This window comes from Syngnathoides biaculeatus, chromosome 14, assembly GCF_019802595.1.
Source record: "Syngnathoides biaculeatus isolate LvHL_M chromosome 14, ASM1980259v1, whole genome shotgun sequence".
NCBI classification, from domain to species: domain Eukaryota; kingdom Metazoa; phylum Chordata; class Actinopteri; order Syngnathiformes; family Syngnathidae; genus Syngnathoides; species Syngnathoides biaculeatus.
The window spans coordinates 14,532,226-14,552,843 of NC_084653.1; the positions used below are offsets into that span (position 1 = coordinate 14,532,226).

At 40.5% G+C, this 20,618-nt stretch overlaps 1 protein-coding gene across 3 annotated transcripts in view; it reads right to left on the bottom strand.

Moving 5' to 3' along the window:
* The window catches only part of itprid2 (ITPR interacting domain containing 2), a 33,993-nt gene that overhangs the window by 9,515 nt on the left and 3,860 nt on the right, over positions 1–20,618 (bottom strand). For 2 of the 3 annotated variants that reach the window (XM_061841261.1, XM_061841260.1), the window contains exons 2-16: positions 20,419–20,496; positions 20,148–20,324; positions 19,030–19,072; positions 14,632–14,681; positions 14,479–14,532; positions 12,971–13,010; positions 12,785–12,880; positions 11,986–12,133; positions 10,124–10,184; positions 6,145–6,264; positions 5,269–5,602; positions 4,528–4,750; positions 3,845–3,896; positions 3,505–3,587; positions 572–2,479 (exon numbers count right to left, since the gene is read on the bottom strand). In XM_061841261.1, coding sequence (XP_061697245.1) covers positions 572–2,479; positions 3,505–3,587; positions 3,845–3,896; positions 4,528–4,750; positions 5,269–5,602; positions 6,145–6,264; positions 10,124–10,184; positions 11,986–12,133; positions 12,785–12,880; positions 12,971–13,010; positions 14,479–14,532; positions 14,632–14,681; positions 19,030–19,072; positions 20,148–20,324; positions 20,419–20,461 — 3,432 coding nt within the window. In that variant the 5' untranslated portion in view covers positions 20,462–20,496. The remainder of the gene's footprint in view (positions 1–571; positions 2,480–3,504; positions 3,588–3,844; positions 3,897–4,527; positions 4,751–5,268; positions 5,603–6,144; positions 6,265–10,123; positions 10,185–11,985; positions 12,134–12,784; positions 12,881–12,970; positions 13,011–14,478; positions 14,533–14,631; positions 14,682–19,029; positions 19,073–20,147; positions 20,325–20,418; positions 20,497–20,618) is intronic. The other variant, XM_061841262.1, reaches the window with a different exon arrangement.

Here is a 20,618-nt window from a genome sequence, read left to right on the forward strand (position 1 = left end):
TTTTTTTTACATGCGCAAACTGAGCATTTAAATGGAGGTGTGCAGACTATATTTTATCATTTTAGCATAATCCTGACTACAACTAAAACACTTCTGAAATAGTTGAATATTTCTGAAATGTCAAATGTAGAAATGTTGGATACAGTACAACCTTAACTTGTTACTTATTTGAGTTAACAGTAATCATTTGTTCAATGTTTTTGTTTGATTTCTAAGTGCCCTTAAAATATGCAGTCGTCGAGTGAAGTGACGTTAATGCACTTGGCATGGTGGCAAGGAAAGCTAACTATTTTGCATGGAAGTCTGCTTTCAACAACATTAAAAAAAAAGATTATAATTCTCTCATACATTTCCATTAATTAATCCTCATTTTCCAGTTAATTCCAAGAAACTCATGTACTGCAATTCCCCTGGAAGGGTTCCAATTTGGAATATTTACAAAATCTCTTGAACCCCAATGGGATTTCACCAGTTAACTGACTGTTAAATTACTAGTTTACTGGAAATTCTTCACTCTTTGCAACCCCTAATCTGACCAATTATGTCTGAGGTCTACGGACACAGGACCCACCTGGTTCAGACTATGAACGGTCCCTCTGATTTCGTGTAGAACCCTCCTCAGTTGCATCTCCGTACCAGACAACACCTGACAGGAACCCGGACTCAAGCCCAAATGAGGATTATGACTAGAAACCAGGCTGTGACTGGGTTGGGGGTTGGGCAAAAGCCCGAAACCCGGGTGAGGGTTGTGAGGCAGGTTATGACCCGTGTAGGTGCTCTGATGCGGGTTGACACCTAGGTAGGGGCTGTGACCAAGACTATGACCCAGGTGAGGGCTATTGCCAACACCATTGTAGGAGGTGTGACCCTGGCTGACAACTGGGTGGAGGCCCAGACTGTGACCTGGGTGGGAGCTATTACCAAATCTTGGGTGGGGGCTCTGACCAAGATTGTGACCCAGGTGAGAGCTATTTGCGAGACCACGGTGGGGAGTGTGACCCTGGCCAAGATCCGGGTGCAAACCCGGCCCAGGAGGGGCACCACCCCGATGTATGATGTGGTCTGGGGCCAACGGGGGCAAGGGGCTGAGTTCGTAACCACTGTAACCCAGATAGGGCGGGCTGTGGGGAATGGAATGATATGCCATGTGGTAGTTGCCAGCGGGGTAGTGGGGCATGGGAGGAATTCCCAAAGGTAGGTTCCACAGGCTACTGTAGTGGGGAGGCGTACCCATCGGGGGCTGGTGGAATGGGAAGTGGTTAGAATGATGGTGGTGGAGGTTGGGGAGACTGGCATAGGGATGAAGAAAGCTGGGGTACAGCAGGGATGGGTTCACAGGGGGGGTGGACATAGGACTCTCTGGTCTGGGGCTAGGACTAGGGGAGAGGAAGATATCTGGTCCCGGATTTGGGGTCCCACCCTGCTGATCGTGTCCAAATTGCTCCCGTTTGGAAGAAAGATTGGGGACACTCTGGGTGATCCAGGGCCAATTAGTAGGAGGGCTGGCAGATCTCAGCGAATGTGATGACCGTATGAGTGGACGGGGGGTTGCTTTCGGCAGGGCAGCATATTTGTGGTCGGACTCTGAAGTGCTCTCAATGACCAGCGTGGAGATACAGGAGGGCACATCGGCAGTCTCCAGGTTGGCGTTAGGGTCCTGGATGTAACGGAAGGCATAGCAGGGCTGGCTGCAAAATGCTCGGCCTCCTCCTAACTGGACCTTAACTGAGGACACCACCCTGGTGGGGGACAGCAGAGAAGACGGGAGCGAGGACGATCTCTGCAAGGGAAGACCGCTTCGATGATGCCTTCTGCTTGGGCGTGGACCTGCGTCACCCAAACGTTGTTTGACGCGACTCAGAGCACTCAGGACGGGAGAGTCTGGAGTGGGTAGATTGAAAGGATGATCCGGGGGTGACGGCGCTTGGACACTGAGGGGATGGTGTGAGGGTGGTGGATCCAAAGACGGCGAATGTGAGGGCAGATTTGAGGAAAGAGGGTCTGAGGATTGTGGATCTAAGGGCAGGCAATTCAAAGGAGGTGGATCCAAGGACGGCAGATCCAAGCACGGCGGATTACAAGACAACTGATTCAAAGGTGGCGGATCCGAAGATAGCAGCTCCCTTTGGTCATCATCTTGCAAAGGTTGTGTCTGTTCCTGTTCGTGATTTTCCTGAGATTCAGGGCCACTGCCACCCTGCCTAACATCTTTCAACGGAATGTTCTTGGGAAGCTGGTGTGCTTTGTACTGCGGCACCAGCTCTGAATTCCCATCACATTTTTCATTCTTTTCCTGTTCCTGGGAACTCCTATTAGATACGGCTGCAGCCGTGGCCCCAGAAGTGGGTTCCGACTTCTCAACCCTGGTATCTGGCAAGTCGAACGCCGGTTGGTCCAGAGCGACGGGTGTCGCTACGTCATGCGAAGGGTGTGATGTCACTGTGGTTTCGCTGTCACAACTGTCACTGCTCTCCTGAACCTGAACACATCCATACATTAGCATATTACTAAGGTCATTAAGATATATGGTAACATTCTAATGTCGTCATATGATTAACCAAAATAAAGGCGGAGGTTCCTTAAGGGCTGTTACATGCATCGGATGTGTATTTACTGTAAAATAAAGAATTTTACAGAACATACATTTAACATGTTATATAATTACTAAATATACCGCTACAAAAATTGGAACTAAAATACAAATCATTTTTTCTTCATTAAAAGGGTTATATTTTATATCGTAAAAAATATTAAATGTTTGTAATACAATAATTGGTTATATAATCTCTTATTTAAAAAAAGCACAATCAAGAACAGATGTAATTAATTATTATTAAAAGTGTTTCCTTGAAATTTTAGTCTTGCTTGATTCCCCACCACACAGTTATGACTTGAGACTTGCATATACAGTAAGTGACTTACTCCTCGCTCTGGAAATGGTTATAATCCAATAATTATAGATAACTATAGGTAGAGTTTTAGCATTAAAACAATTTCAGGCCTATAATTGTTTTTTTTTCTTTATTAAATAATCATATCTTGTTTTAAATACTAAAATTAAACATTTTACATTTTTGTATTTTCTTAAGGTAATACTTGGTAAATTAACTATTGATAAGTAGCCTAAACAATTTCATTATTGTATCACAATAATTTTAGAAATACATTAAACTGTAAATTCACTGCAATGATAGTAAAATTAAATATTGACATATACTCCTATCATTTCTACTTTTCTTACTACTTAAACAGTTGCTTAATAATGAAAATGTTACGATTAATTTAATTGATATATTTCTGTTTTTAGTTTGAGCATATTATTTTACATATACATTTCATTTTTAATAAAATAATTTGTTAACCTCTATGAAAAATTGATGAAGTATTTGTTATTTTATTGGTTTCTTTTGAAAAGAAAAACCTGAAAATATATTTTGGCCTTGTGGTATTTATTTTATAAAATAAGAAATTGGTTATAAATAATAACCATTTGAGGCTAGATACCTTGAGGTTGCTGGCATCCACGGACAACATCTCCTCAGCAAAGCCGCTGCTGTCCGACTGCTGGCTCACGGCCCGCAGCAAATCTGAAAGCAATAGACGAAAATACTGGATTGGCGTAGTGCTAAGTTTGTCCAGAGAAGGCCACACTTGTATAAACATCAGAGTGGATCCCTGGGATCCATCAAACACTTGTTTAAAGGTAGACTTATGTAAGAGATTCATGACATGGAAATTTTCTTTGGAGCCAGAAAGTGAAATCAAACAGTCATGCTGGTCAGAGGTGTCAAGCTTGTCAAGAATGCAGCGCCTCCCGCTCCCCTGCTCCAATGTGACTTCTCACCTGAACTTCTAGACGTTCTGGACAGCAGAGCTTCATCTTCGTTGCTCTGAATCTGAGGAGACAAGGCTTATTTTTAGAATGGAAAAATTAAGAATAAGACGAAATGAGTGTGTGTGTCTTAATGTGTGTGTCTAAACATCTGATTTCAAATTTATGTTAAAAAAAATGTGAAAAAAATAGAAAAGGCAAAAAAATGTGGAATGTTAAAAATAGTAAGTAAAGAAGTCAAGTACAAAAATACAAAAGTGGAACAAAAAAATGAGGAAAAAAGGAAAAGGGGGGTGAACACGAGAAAGGGTTGTAAATGTGTTCAGAAAAAGTTATCAGCAAGGTTAAAAAAAACTCAAAAGTACCATATATAAGACATTTATGAAAAAGGTTAACCAAAGAAAAAGCCAGGTTGGAAGTGAAAAGGGTAGAGAAAGACGAGAAAAAGTATCAAAAAGTATGGAAAAAGTCATACACATCAAGACAAAGTGACAGTAAATTTTGAAAGATAACAGTCAAGAAAAAGTTATGAAGAACCCTAAATTAAATTCAAAAGTCATGAAAATGTAAAAAAAATAAAATGAAAAAAAATCTACATTCACATTTTGTGGTTGGCGGGATGGCCAATTTTGTGAAAACTTATTTTTTTTATTATTTTTTTTTTTAAAGGGGGTCACACGAAACGAATTGTGTACCTCCTCCATGTCGAAGGAGTCTGCGTTCTCTGTCCGCAACTGAGCTAGCAGGGGGGATGACAGAGGTGCCACCCCTTGAGTAGGGGGCGCCTTGTTGGGCAAGGCTTTGTCAGGATTTGAGGTTATGCTTTTCTCCTCGGCTCCGCTGGCTTGTGGCTCATTTGTGCTCTGATTTGTTGATCCAGTGTCAGTGAAGTCGGGCTCACCACCAGGTCCATTTTGTCTGTGGGGGGTAGACATTCCGATATATCAGCTGACCAATATGATATAAGGTAGGACTGAAACGCATCAAGTGAAGGTGGTTTGTTTGAATCACTGAATTCATATAACATGGCTTCATTATTGTGTACAGTCTAGATCAGGGGTGACCAGACTTTTTAACCCCAAGATCTGCTTTTCTCGCGATCAACAGGGTGGGCGCATCTCCGCCACAGCCATGGAGAAAGCAAGAGATAGACAGTAAATAGGAGGCCAGCTTGCTAGAACGCACCTTTAGGTGCATGCAATTGACGTATCTGCCACACCTGAATCAAGCGACGAGATGGATGAGGTTAATGCCTTTTTTTTGTTTTTTGTTTTTTTTTTTGGGCACAGCAACATGCGATTGACCAAAACTGCCTCGCGATCAACACATTGAGCACCGCTGGTCTAGATGCACAGTGTTAGTGCGTTATGATAGTCTGTGTTTTTAATCCCTCTTGTGGCATCTACATCAACACATTTTTGGGGTGTTTTTCCTACCCGGTGTGTGTGTGCTGCTCCACCTCAACGTCACCACTCCCACTGGTTTCCTCGGTGACAGTGGCCAATGAGCAGCTGTCCTTCTTGCGGATGTGCTTCTCGGCCGTCTGCTCGTCGCCATCTTGTTCAGAATGCCCGTCATGGAGTTGCCGGCTGTGGCCGTTGGCAAGAGTGGGTGGTGTCTTATCGTCAGGTCGGCTCGGCGGACTATGTGACGCCATTAGCAGATTGTGCTTGCTCAGGCTCTTCTTCAGACGGTCGGCCACATTCTGAGCAGATGTTCTTCGCTGAAAAATGGATGGCGGCGACTGGTCTTTGGTGACCTCTCCTCCTCCTGAGGTCATGTATTTAAAAGTTAACACTTTGCTGATATTGTAAAACAAAATAAAACTGAAATATCCAGTTTGGGGGAGAGAAATACACAACTTTTTTTCTGATTTTAGAACTTGACCCCCCAAATAATAGCTGACTTGGGATTTGCAGTATAATACTTGTTTATTCAGAAATACAGATTGATACACAAACACACGCACACATACATACATACATACATACATATGAGAGAGAGAGAGAGAGAGAGAGGAGAGAGAGAGAGAGGAGAGAGAGAGAGAGGGAGAGAGAGAGAGCGAGAGAGAGAAATTTCTTTTAGGGGATGAATATCCAAGTTTTTTTCAACTAATGCCACACCATATTTAAAGTCTTAAGTGCAATGAGCTTTCAGTTGAATTTTAAGAGCGATGGCAGTAGCGACATTCACCTCTTTAATCAATGAATGTATGTAATAAATTTATACTTTTTTAAAGTGGATTAACCGCAGTGTTCCACTCAAACAAGACGTGACAACATAATATTATTGTTGGTGGTCACCACAGTTACCTTGATCTCTGCTGCCACTGAAGCTGCAGACGCTCTGGACAGGCTGACCAGACACGTGGCCGTAAAGCTGGATGAACTGATTGGCCACTGTGGTCAAGACCTCAATCTGACGGAAGCGACCTGACAAACACAAAAAACAGTGACGACAACGCACAATTATAAACAATGTGGACATTATATAGCTATGCATAGATACAAAAAAATGGCAGTTACAGTCCATGCAACAAAAGCATTGCAATAAGTTTTACTTTGAATATCCAAACCATTTCTAAAGCATTTTGGACACCTTCAACTCAACTTCAATCGCTAGGTGTCAAGGCACATAAACAACAAACATGGGGTGAAAGAAAAAAAAAGACAGAAAAAGCTATAGACTTTTTAAGTCACAAAAGTTATAAAAAGCAAGAGAAACTTATAAAAATGTAGAAAAAAAAAAGTCAACAAAAAGTCACTCAAGCAAAATAAAGTGAAAAAGTCATTTGCCAAAAAAAACTCAAACTAAAGGAAAAGGTCACAATATGAAGAAAATGACAATAAAAGTATCGGGAAAAATGTTCAAGAACAGGTATGCAAACACAAAAGGCATAAAAAAGGTGACCAAAAAAAAAAAAAACATTGTAGGGAGGTCTGGAGTGGGGTGGGGGAATCCCCTGGGCCCCAGCAGACATTTTTAACATAAATTAAACAATCTGGAAAACTGAAGAGTATTAAGGGTAAAAGAAACATTTATTTACAGCAGTTAAGTGCATGTTGAGGTACAAATTTAAGATTAAAATGAAATTTGTCTCATTTTTCTGCTTTTTTGTTTTTGACTCCAAGTTGAGCTGGGCGCATCTCCACGTGCACTTTTATCCCTGCTTCAAGCTGTGCCACACGAGTAGCACCCTCCTCTTTAAGGACAGTCATTCCAAGAAAGAATTAACTTAAATCATTGTCTGTTTGCCTTTGTTTTTCTCTGCAGCTATTTTGAGTCCAAAACAGTGAATTTCACCAAAAGGAACCTGTTTTGCATGTACTGTAAGTATCAAGTCAACAAAAACAACACCAAATCGGTATGGAAATTTATATGTCATGAAAAAGTTGGAAGAACACCATTGTGAAAAACTAAAGTAAATGTACAACTTATGCAAAATTAAAAAATACTAATAAATCATTTTAACATTTTAAGAACAAAATGAATGTTAAGAAAGTCCTGGAAAGGATAAAACACCAAGAAAAAGTCATTTTAAAAAGTCATGGGAAAAGCAAAAAAAAAAACAAAAAACAAAAATGGTAAAACAAAAAAATGAAAAGTCTCAAAAGTCTAAAGTAAGTCAGGGTAATGTTAAGAAACTACAAATATTTCATCAACGATGTGAAAAAATGTTAAGGTAAAAAAAAAAAAAAAGTCACTGCAAAGACGCCGCACAAGAGGAAGTGAAATTTAAGGGAAAGTGTTCTTTTACTGGCCTCAGTCCTGCCTGGTTACTCCACTATGTCTAGATCGGCACCAATAATAGAAAGAATAGAATGTACTTGCCCTGCAAAGAGCATCAGGAGACTTTTTTCATCCGTAGCGGGAGCCGGACTGAGTGGGTCACAAGAACCTGGCGTCTATTTAATTCTATTGGAATTTTTTTGCCCATTTAACATTAGTTCATTGAATGAAGGGTCGTTGAGTATGATACCAGTAATCTATTAAAACAGCCGTATGCTGTTAAACACACAAGCGCTCTTAAGGAAGCACCGATAGCATATCTGAATGCCACACGCTTCCTCCCTCCAGGAGTACAATAAACACTCCCAATTGATGCTTTTGGAGTACAGGGCTATACTGATGTATAAATTATTATAGTTACTATTGTAAATGATAAAAGTTAGATTACGTGGAACCCGGTCCTTTCGTTGTCCACCACGGTGGTCTGAACACTTGGCAGTAATCAATTCCAAAACACTGTGGGTGCGCTGACGTGATTCCTTCCCTGACTTTGCATAAAACCCAAACTGGTCAACGTGACATGTGACTTTCTGCTGACTGAACAAAATAAAAATAAGAAACAGGAAGTGAGGGGGTGGGGGGGGGGATTTCTCAGGCTGGGTTGGGAATCATTTACTCATTTTCCTTTCCATGTATAGGGATTTTTATGTCATCGACCTACATCCTTAAAAATTCCACACAAAAAAATAAATCCCTTTGTAGCGATTAGGGAATGAGGGATTTCCTTCTCCAAAGCACTTCAAAGGGATTTTTAGATAGCGGAACACAGCAGAACCTTGATTTATAAGTGCTGCTAAGTACAAGTTTTTCCAGTTAGAAGCAGATTTCATGCTTAGCATTAGAGGCTAAATTTTTACATAAAAGTGAGCTTGAGGCACTCGTCCTTTAGATGGTGGCAGTGAACTTCACAGTCTGAAAGTCCATTGGACATTTTGATATTAGCAGTTTGGCATTCACAAATTTACTTTCTATTATTACTTTCTATTTATTTTCTTTTTTTGGCTGAACATCATTAATGGGGCCCAACTTTGATATCACAATCATTTTTTCCCCACTAAATAACAATAGTCAATATAACTCGATATTTATTGTATTTAAATTTCTAAATGTATAAAACCGGATGAGATCAAATTGATTTGTATTATAAAGCAGTAGGTTTCTTTAACAATTAGAAACATGACAAATAAATAAAATGAGTTCATCTTGAAAGGTATTTGAAAATGTTATGATCTCGAAATTAGTGATTCATCAAAATGAAAAATCAGAATACACAAAAATGAGACCAAAAGACCACGGAAAAACAGAAATTTGGCCAATGATTAGTTCAAATTATATTCATGGCTCTGACTGCAGAGCTCCCAACCTAGAGAAATTCACTTCCAGAACAATTTATCTGAATTTCCACATTTTCTAAATTATGTCATGAACATTACTGCAGGACAGTTATTGCATGATCTAATAGGATAGAAATAATTGTGCATGTTGTGGAATTGCGCAACATAGTCATTACTCTCTAATTCTAATTGTTAATAAATGATCGTGAGACGCTTACTGCTTGAAAAATACAACATGGGCAAAAAAGTGTAGGCACCCCTGTTTTAAATTGATCCGAGGCTGTAGTGCACTTATTAGAAGGAGCAGTACAAAATCCGTTGAATTGCAGCATGAAATCATCATGAAAAAATGTTTAATTATTGACATTCTACCTTATTTTGGAATCAATGTGTTATTTATGGGGTCAAATATTGCAGAATGCTATTTCTCCTATTAAGAAACCTTTTTGGATCGTTTTACTTGAAGCAGATTCATGGCATCATTTCAATGGTGAAAATTGATTTGTGTTCCGAGTGTGGTAGAACGAGTAATTAAACTTGCAACTCAAAGTAGCAATAGAATTGTGGCCAGGCAGCGATTCCTAACACAGCCTCAGTGTTGTTAATGTTACATAAGCATTGGATCCCGGGAACGGACAGAGTGCAGAGAGAATGTTCTGGAAGACGACTTCCAGACGGGCCTTTATAAAAAGAGCACTTTTTCACCTCCATGTTTAATGGTGGAGACATTCAAGTCTAAATAAAGACGGCCATCTTGGAAACATCACAGTGCACAGGGAAGGGGGATGAGGGGGAGTCAGCAGGTTGAGGTCCTGGGAGATCGAAAAAAAAAAAAAAGTGTTGCGACTTTCACCATTTTAAAAAGGATTTCTTCGTGTTATGTTTGTGTGCGTCTGTATGTGAGCGAGTCGTGAGTATGTGGATGTTAGTATGTGTGTGGGGGGGGCACAAAAAGCTGTGAGCGAGTGCATGTCAGAGTGCATGTGAGTGTATATATGTATTTAGCTACAGGTTTATTGGCATAAATGCTGAAACGCAGGCAGACAAGCAGGGAGTGAGGGAAGGAAGGAAAGAAGGTGAGAGGCAGAGGGCCACAGCACTAACGAAGCCTTAACACGTACTGAAGAGGCATTAAAGAACATTATGCAAGTAAAGAAAAGACACTGACTTGTCAGAGCGTAGTTTGGGTTCTCCACCTCCATACGCTGAAGCTGAGCTCCCAGGTACACCTACACGCATAGGGAGTGCCCTCACATCAAAGACAACAACAACTAGATAGATGAAGATACAATGCTAACCAAAGTCATTTGTCAAGGCTTTCAGGGCGCCCACTGCAACTATGAAATTTGGACCTAAAAAAATTATAACTTTAAACTATCAAGAGTATTAACACTGTACCTTTAAAACATTTTGCACCTGTCAAAATAAAATATACCGTATTTTCTAGACGACAGAACGCACCGGATTACAACATGCTCCCACTCTGCGTAGTGTTTCTTTCAATAACGGCCCCGCCTGTCTGGAGTTTAAATTGCAGACTCTAAATTACCCCTAGGTATGATTGTGAGTGCGACTGTTGTCTATCTCCATGTATCCTGCGATTGGCTGGCAACCAGTTAAGGGTGTATCCTGCCTCCTGCCCAATGACAGCTGGGATAGGCTCCAGTACTCCCGCAATCCTCGTGGGGATAAATTTGTAAAAATGAAATGTAGGAAACTGGACTGTGCGAAGAAAACCCACAGAGGCACAGGAAAAAACATGCAATCTCCACTGAAACGGGGCCAGGATTTGAACCCATGTCCTCAGAACAGTGTCTAACCTGTCATCCACCATTCTTCTCTTAGACAGGCATTAACATTTTGTCTCAATTCTCTCGTTTAAACACTGTCAAAGTTCAAACCTTCATAGATTTAAAAAAATGCGATTGGATTGGTGATCATTTATCTATTTTTTCAACTCGTTGATAGTTGATAGGCCCCAAAAATTCTGACGATGTAAATCATAATAAAAAGTAGAGTAAGAAAAATCTGCAATATCACAGGACAATGAATCAAAAACCATGATATAGCATAATATTACTATATCTGTATTCCGTGATGATAAACTGCAGCAACTCATCGTTCCAAGCCTGGGACTCATTGCTTCCATAGGTGCATTCTGAGACTCACACAATTTCAAGTATCTTCTTTTCCTTTCGGCTTGTCCCGTTAGGGGTCGCCACAGCGTGTCATCTTTTGACACACAATTTCAAGTATAAAACATCTAATTATTTGTTTGTATGTTATGTAAAATTTGCTCCTTATCTGTGCAGAGCACAGCTGTGGTTGTCTTTAAAATGCTTTATGAATAAATTTTAGTTGAGAATTTTTTCACCTTCCACAGTAATGTGCCTCACATCATCCTCATCTCAGAAAATTTTATGATGGCCAACAACTCCCAATATTTTGCATGTCGCAAAAATCACTACAGACCAAAACATTTCACCTTCCAAAAATTCTTAGGTTCCAAAATGTTGTGCCTCCCAAAGATTTTTGCACCTATCCAAATTTAGGACCTCCCAATATTGCACTCCAGGGAAAATTTTACACATCCTAAAATTTTGCAAATTTCTCCCCTCTTAATATGTTTCTCCTCCCAAAATTGCAATTCTCACAAACTTGATCTGAGCCTATTGAGGGCAAACCTCCACCAAGGACAAACGGGCCAACAAAAATGTAGACTGGCCAATCACAGTGCAGCATTGTAAACAGAGTAGTATTTTTTTTGCATGATTTCACCAAAGAAGAATACCTGGTCCAGAATGTGATGATAAGCCACAAATCAGGTAGTGGAAGCACACTATGGTATTGTTAGTTAGCTAATGCTATGCTACTACCATAAAACCTAATTGCTAAACAAATTATACGCTGCAGATGATTTCTTATTGTTTTACAAGGATTCTAGTTTGACAGTATGCTATGATATCTCAGCACTGTATTTGTTTCCCATTATCATCAAGTAGATCTGGTCAGTGTAAATGTTTTTCCTACCTTGATGTCGATGCCGCGTGCTGCCGATGAGCTGTTGAAGAATCTGGACGGGATCTTAGAGGACATGTCGGGCTCATCCCTCCCAAAACCCAGATTCAGCAGGATCTCCTCTGGGTCCTCTTCATACAGGTCCAGCAGCTCAGATACACTGAAAATCGAAACATATTCCCATATACACGATGCTAATAAAGAGCTAAAGTGCTGGTGCAAAGTGTGTTTTGCTTTATTGTTGGCTTTTTTTTGTGATTCTACCTTAGGGTACCTAAATGTGTGGCTTACATGCTGTCGAGTTCACACATTCCCTATTAAGTTTTTTTTGGTTGTGTGTTGGCTTTATATCTGCTGCTACTCCTGAAGCGCATTGCTGAAGGCAAAGAGGAAAACTGTGACGGAAACTAAAAAGTATCTATCATGTTATCCATGTGACATGTTATTTTAGTAGTTTCATTTCAGTGAAAAAAAAAAAAAAAAAAAAGTATTTCACTCTGAAACTAAAAATGCACTTCAAAGGTATTTTCAGCCGAAAAATTTCACCTGCTGAAATGTTTTGGTACATCACTAATAATAATAATAATAGGATTCTCCACTTCCAGGTTGAGATGCTACATAGCTCATGAGTAACAATGATGCAAACAAAATGCTGGATTGTTTACCCTTCACTGAAATGACAAGGGAACTACAGTCTAAAGAGGAACAGGAATTATCGTATCTTTGCTGAAACTTTGCACTTGAACACAGAAAGACGACAGCTGACATTGAACTCCACAGCGTTCGGTGTCGAGTAGTCACTGTTACTAACCTGGACACAGTGCTGCTCTTTCCAGACCCGGTGGAGTTCATACTTCGTCCTTTTTCTTTGTACTGACTCCTCTTTTGATCGGCAGCCAGACTGCCACTGTGGGGGGAAACAGGAAGTGAGATAGGCCGATGTTGTGAAGCTAGCCAACAGATAAAGAAGATGATGAAAAAGACAAAGATGACTCACCAGGATCCAGTTGTCTTGCTGCTGGACTGAAGATGGTCAGCTGCAATCACAACGTAAAAATTCATCAACAATTAAGTAGTCATAATAATCATAATATGATACATTAGGGGGAAAAAATACTATAATGCTGTACAAATCACTAAAGTTACAATGCAATATCTATCATTCATTTCAATTACATTCATGCCAATAACAATGCAGTTTACACATCACAATACCGTATGATTCAACCCATTTTCAATGCGATACAAGTCAGTCCACTTACAATGTGCTTCACTCCATTTGATGCCATCAGATTCCCTTTCAGTTAAGATGCGATATGATACCATATTATTCGACTCACTTTCAAGGAGAATACATTCACTAAAACGATACAATAGCATTTGATTCACTACAGTTGTGATGCGATACGATTCAGTCCTGATGAAGTACCATAAGATGCACTCCACTTACAATATGACGTGATGCAATTCAGTTACAACAGCATGATTTTTGGCAGTCATCCTGTGTTAGGATACTAATCAGTCATTCCAATGTCAATACCATATGATCCAGGTCAGTTGTGATACAGAATACCTTTAGTCCCAGAAGGGCGTTATAGTTGTACAACCAATCCCTCCAAGGTACAATAATAAAAATAAGCGAGAAAACTTAACGAGAAATTATCAGGTTGTGTGTCACTCATCTCGCCTTGCATGTTGAATATTTTTTCCAAGTTTACGAAATAACATAGTAACAACAAGGCAATTTATGGCTTTTGGGGGGCATTAAAACATGACCGTGCATGCTGATGCATAGTTGTCTTCATTGGCATATCGTAATTCAAGATTGAAAATGGGGTGGGGGGAATATATGTGCATGTGTGTGTGTATCGATGTGTATGTATAGATGTTATATATACACTGTGTGTGTACAGATACAGTATATACACACAGTATATATGACAATGATGAATGAATTTGCTTTTCCCCTTTGTTTTGGAACGAAGCAATAATAGTACATCAAGAATACATTTATCATCATCATCATTATTGGTATCTCATTCATTCCTTCATCTCCTGTTCTGCTTATCCTTTCCCATCATAGTGTCGTGGGTGAGGTGGAGCCTATCCCAGCTGATTCTGGGTGAACTAGTCGCCAGCAAATTGCAGGGCACATATACGTACACAAACAAACAACTAAAACAGTTAAAAGTAAATGTAGGGCCCTGGATGAAGCCACACTGCAAAACAGAAAGCATGCCATCTTTTATTTGATGGGTTTTTTGTCAGATTATGAGTAGTAATATATTTTCTACAGTCAACTGTCTTACCAAAATGATAATGTTACTAAAAATAACTGACTGCTTTATTTAACCCGTCGCACCCGCTCGGTCTGACAACATGACAAAACAATTAACTTAATTGGCCTCTGACGTTTCCGTTGCGTAACTTTGAAAGAAACCATTCTGGTATACTGGAGGTCAGTCACACTTAAAAGAGATGTGAACGGGTAATACTACTACTGACCTTCAGCTCCCAGAGAAAGGTCATCTTCGAAGCTGCAGCCGTTCCTTGGTGCCCCTGTTGTCGTTTGACAAACTCTGGCTGCCGTCAATCACTTCTCACACACACGCACGCACGCACGCACACAAAAGGTTGTTCTGTACAAGAAGTACTTACCTTTGCCCAGAGGTATGCTCTGATCATCTAGTGAAACAGCCAGCGGCGTCCTAAGACACAAACGTTTAAAACAAATAATACAATGTTAATTACATTTATACACACAAACTATAATCCCTACACATTTATATAGCCGCACACACACCAAAACCTCTGTATATTTAAACACACACACACGGCAAATTTATCTCACTTAAACAGGCCAGGCTAACTATTTTTAGGTAGGTCCAAGTAAAGGATCTGTCAATCATGCTAACTGCTAGTCCAAGTGAGGTGCTGATGCCAACAGTCTTGCCAGCTACAATGCTAAATGTGGCTAAATTCCCACCATGCTAAGGGGCTAACACAGTGACGCTAACTGCCAGAAAGATTGAGGCATGCTACATGTTGTCACGCATACTGAGCACCTGAAACAGTGTAGGTCCTGGATGTTAGCTCACACATTCTTACCCGCCTGTCAGGGTACGTGGTTAAGGGGCTGTCAGCTGTGTTGGGTCATCTGTTGAATAGGGCCAACAAAACCCAGACTAGACTCGACCGACTGGACTGGACCAACTCGCTGAGAGCTCCTTAGCAACTGAGCTAGAGGCAGCAGGTCACTCTTACGCAAGATATCGTTCTTATCAATGGGACAAACTTCAAGCTGTCCCCTTCCCTGAGACACACACACACGAGCGTAGTTTCAATTTTTAGAAATACCCCCCCCCCCCCCACACACACACACACACACTTTGCGTAACCTACTGCAGCCGCCATGTTCACGCACCCTCCAACATGCCACAGGCAGCCATGTTGGGCCCTGTGATAAGTGCCCTGGAAAAGCACAATTGCTTCATTTAGCACACACTGCAACACTGTGCGTGCATGGGTGAGCTAGCGTCCTAGCAAGTGTGTGATAAGAGTATTGACTCAGCAGATCAAGTAGCTCCTCCTTTGTTGACTCTCTCTTTACTGTCACGACATTTTTTGACAATATCTAGTTGGGCGTGTACGCGTGTGTGTGTATAGGCAAACACTGTTCTACGTCAGTAGGCTGATAATGCACTAAACACACCTTGAGGTGTCAAGACGGGAAAAAAAAAAAACTAATTCCAGTTTGTAGGTCAGTTCCTTTATTAGCATTAGCACGAGCATAGCGTAGCAACTCCGAACCCATGCTACAGTTGGGGGCTTAGACTCTCCTTTCACTGTGTGGATTTTGCAACTAGGAAATAGCCTGTTGAGAGTTGTCAACTGGTCTGATTGAACCAATACAGGTTTATTTACTAATCATTATACGTTGTTCAGTAGCAAGCAAAAATTTGAATGTCTCAGATTTTACACCTAAAAACCAAAGTATTTTACATGCATTCTATAATGTTGGTTTTTTTTTTTTAGAATTACCCAACTGCTTTTTCTGGCAAAAATACTCAAAAACCATTATGACGAGGTTAATTGCCCAACTGAAAATCCTATTTTTTTTCCTCAGCATAAATCACCTCAACCCTTTATAAAAGGAACTAGGTAATGATGAGAACGTTGCCACTTGTTCCATAGTTCTGCATTTTAAAAATAATGTCTCCAGAAGAAATGACGCCAAAACAGACTCAGTAGGTCAAGACTCATTTTCTGATCAAATATTTTAGTGACAGAAGAGTCTCTGCTAGGATGAAGGGAAAGTTTATAAAACAGTGGTAAGGCCGGCCATGATGTACGGTTTAGAGATGGTGACACTGAAGAAACAACAGGAAGGAGAACTGTAGGTGGCAGAAATGAAGATGTTGAGGTTCTCGCCAGAAGTGAGCAGGTCGGATAGGATTAGAAATGAGCTCATTAGAGGCATAGCCAAAGTTGGATATTTTGGAGACAAGGTTCGAGAGCAGACTTCGATGCTTTGGACATCTTCAGAGGCGAGAGGGTGAGTATGTTTGTTGAAAGGTGCTGAGGATGGGGCTGCCAGGCAAAAGAGCGAGAGGAAGACCGAAGAAAAGGTTAATGGATGTTGTGAGGGAAGACATAAGGACAGTGGGTGTTAGAGAGGAAGATGCACAGGATAGGCTTAGATGGAAAAAGATGACATGCTGTGGCGACCCCTAACGAGACAAGCCGAAAGGAAAAAAAATAGAATGTAGCCCGCCATCATTTTGGACATGTCAGCCTGATGATGATGGCAGAAGACATGGACATTTTCTAAACGAACGTCTATGTATTACGCAGCGTAATACATAGATGGACATTTTCTCAATGAACGTCTATGTATTATGCAGTGTAATTGTTGCCAATATTGAAAGTCTCAATTTTAATACAGAAAAAAATGAAAATAATGACTGAAATGTTGGATGGTTGGAAAAAAATGTTTGAAAAAAATTAACGACTGAAATGCCTCCTTGAAGAAACAAGGTAGGCATGTCATCCCAAATGAAGTAATTGTTGCAGCTTCATGTTCGCCTGTCATCCTAATTTTGTCTCACGATTTATGCCCACATACACCTATATATAATATCAGATTGGGCCGGTATTTATGATTTCATCATCCTTCAAGGAAGTGTTATGCAGATTCATTTCACACATTACTTATTATTATTATTATTACATTACTTTCATCAAGTAAATTTTGTATTGATTACACTACAAATGCCTCTAAAATGTCCTAATACCGAGATCACAAAAACATTTCTATAGATGACGACCTGTCCTGCCCCAAGTGAAGTCCAAGTATATCGGGGTTTTGTTCCTCAGCGAGAGAATAATGCAACAGGAGCTCGACAGGAAGATCTAAGCCGCGTCAGCATTGCTGCCCACTCTGTGTTGATCGGGTCATGGTAAAGAAGGAACTGAGCAGAAAGATAAAAAGCTCTTGATTTACCGGTCGAGCCACGGTCCTTATCAGCGCCTATAGTTATGAGCTTTGGGTCCTAGCGGAAAGAACAAGATCACGGATACGAGCGGCCAGGTTCAGTTTCATCCACAGGGTGTCCAGGCTCTCTTTTAGAGATAAACTGAGAAATTTGGTCATCCAGGAGGGGCTCAACGTTGAGCCACTGCTCCTTCACATAGAGAGGAGCCCGATTGGTCATTCATTTTGACAAAGTTAGGACGCACTTTGAAATTTCTCCAGAGAGATGTGAAAGAAGCATCTCCAATCATCACAAATGCTTTACTTTAGTTTTTGCTGCCAAGAGTGGAACAGCGTGTTATTTGGTTCTGGGGGCAATTACTTTATCACAGATGGTCAGAAAGGGTTCAATTTTTTTGTGCTTTAATAAATTGAATTGTCATTTGAAAACTGCATTTTATATTTCCTTAGGTTGTCTGAGTGATATTAAAATTGGTTTGAGAATTTGAAACCTGTGTGTGTGATAGACAAAAAAAAACAAAATCAGGAGAGAGCCCCTATTTAAAAATGTATTTTCACAAAAATCAGTGGGGAAACACAAATGATTAAAATATATCAAGAATGACTCGAGCAAAAAAAAGCAAGAAAGAGTTTTCTGGTATTCCTCCTTTCACCTCCGGACATTGTGTACCATGAACCTTCCAGGAATACCCTGAGTCTTAAGACCTTTTTGCAGTGCACTTGCTCATTATGAAAGAACGCGTCAAAGCACAACAATGATGGCAACAGACTTGTGGCCTTTCCATCTTTGGAAGTGATAATGCAACCGCCAAGAAGAACGTTGGGAGGCTTTCCCTGCTGAGTGTATCACAACATGGCAAGATGCAGTTATCATTGCTGGAAAAGAAAGCCCTAACTTTTCTTATCTAAGAGGAGCAGGGGACGCTACAGCAAAAATAAATAAATAGATAGATATACATTTCTGAGTTTAAAGTCATTCTTGACCTCTCCAATTCCAGGAAGAGTGCGTCAAGGTGTATTTCGGGCTGAGCAGGGAGCTTAAAAAAGGAGTTTGAAAGAGCCATCTCAGTATATTATTTTTCTATTGTCCCAGACTTCAGGATAGTAGTAGGTTACTGCAAATATTTTACCTTCCTCCATTCCCTCCTTGCCATTTACAGTAGTCTTCCAAAATAGCACTCAGAAATCACTCCACCAGCACTGCTCCCATTAAAGATTTTTTTGACTTCAGTACATCAATGCTCCAGAATACTACATTATATCTGATGACGCGACGCTGACATTCAGATGCCGTCTGGATTGACGCGACGCTCGGCGTTACGTCAAAATGCACTGATGCCCCCCCCAGCACACGTAACAAATTGTGGTAATCATATGCCTTGCAAAGTGCAGCATGAAAAAGCCTCTACTCAATACTGTCAGCGTTATCATAATATTGCAATAATTATTATAAGGCTTTATTAGTACCGTGATAAAAGTGAAAAGTGAGATACAAATAGTTTCATCCCTATCCTACAAGCATATTTGCTGAGGCTGTCAATCAGTTGTCATTCAAAACTTACCTGCATTGGTCGAGCCAGCTGGTGATCTTGTTGGGACTAAGTCCTATGAGAGCAACAAGAAGAGAGAAGAGAGAGCGATGCTCTGTTAGACCACAGCATGGCATCCAAACTGGTTACCAAAAAAAAAAAAAAAAAACGTTAAGCCCCAGAAGCTTCCGGCTTGGCAGCTACTGGTTTTTTTTTTCAATTTTTTTTTTTTTTTTTTTTTTGATTGTTTTAGTGAGTGGGGCTGACAAACACAGGGAGGCGAGAAACAAAAAACTCTATGCGTGGCGTGTTTAAACAAGAGCACAAGACAAAACATTCCCAAACTGTAACTCAGGACTGTGCCGCCAGGGAAATATCTGACTGACATAGTTGGCTGTACTTAGCATAACAGCTAACAGCATGCTAAAATGTGCAAACAGTCACGAGACAAAAATCATCTGGGATGATGGCACTGCAAACGTTTTCGTACGAGATTATCCGATCAGAACATTTGTCACTGCAAGTGTAGCGCGTCACAATGCAGACAACAATTACAATCAATGGCCATTTTCAAAAATGGATTTATTGAACACCAAGCACAAATCCACAATAAAGATGTTCTATGTTCTTGAAGACAAAGTGATAGAACCATATCACTAAACCATGACTAAAAGAGGCAGCTCTACCAACAACAACAAAGAACGATTTAATTGAGCCCTATTTACCAGATGTACTAAAAAGCTCTAAGGACCAGATCTATGATGAAGTTCCATTCACTAGATCTACCACATGATCTATCAAAAACAATCCTCCTGTGTTAGCTCTATCACAATGATCTATGAATTAGATGTAACACGTCCAAGAACCAGCTCTAAAGCAAAATCAAAGAAACAGATCTTCCAAAAAAAATCTAACAACAATGTTTTTCTAACCTACATTCTACATCACTAAGATCCATGACCTAACTCTATCATCAACAACAAAGAACCAGATCATTACCAAAATCCATGAACTAGATCTATCCCTCACACCACAGAATCAGATCTTTCACAATTGCCATGAACCAGATCTATAAATAAGTCAAAGAAGCAGATCAATCTTCAGCTAACGAACACGAACAAACGTAGCAAAGCTGAGATGGTGAGGTTCACCGGGTTCTTCAGAAGTCTTCTTAGGCTCTCCATTGGACTCAGTACAGTCTGGCGGAGGTTCCTGTGGGGGTCGAGAGGTCAGTGTTTTTTGTGTCTCCTGCCAGGTAGACTCTCTGCTCTTGGCCCAAGCCCGCCGCCGTAGGGATGCTAGGCTGCAATCAGCCACGGCACTGCCATCTAAAGGTTTCATAGGGGAAATCACAACCACAAGTTGGTAAGGATCATAAGACCTGATTGTCAATCAAACCTGAAACGAGGGCAAGGTGAGAACCTGGAGACAGGACCGCGTCCAGGACGATGGCAGGACTCTCCATGGTTGCAAATGGAACATCAACAGCTGCTAGAACACCTGTAAGGACACAACGAGGGACAGGGAATAATTAAAACCAGTGGAAACACTGGGAGCCATTAGAACTAATGGATCCACTGGCATCAACGGAACAAGATCAAACTACTGGAACAACTAGAACC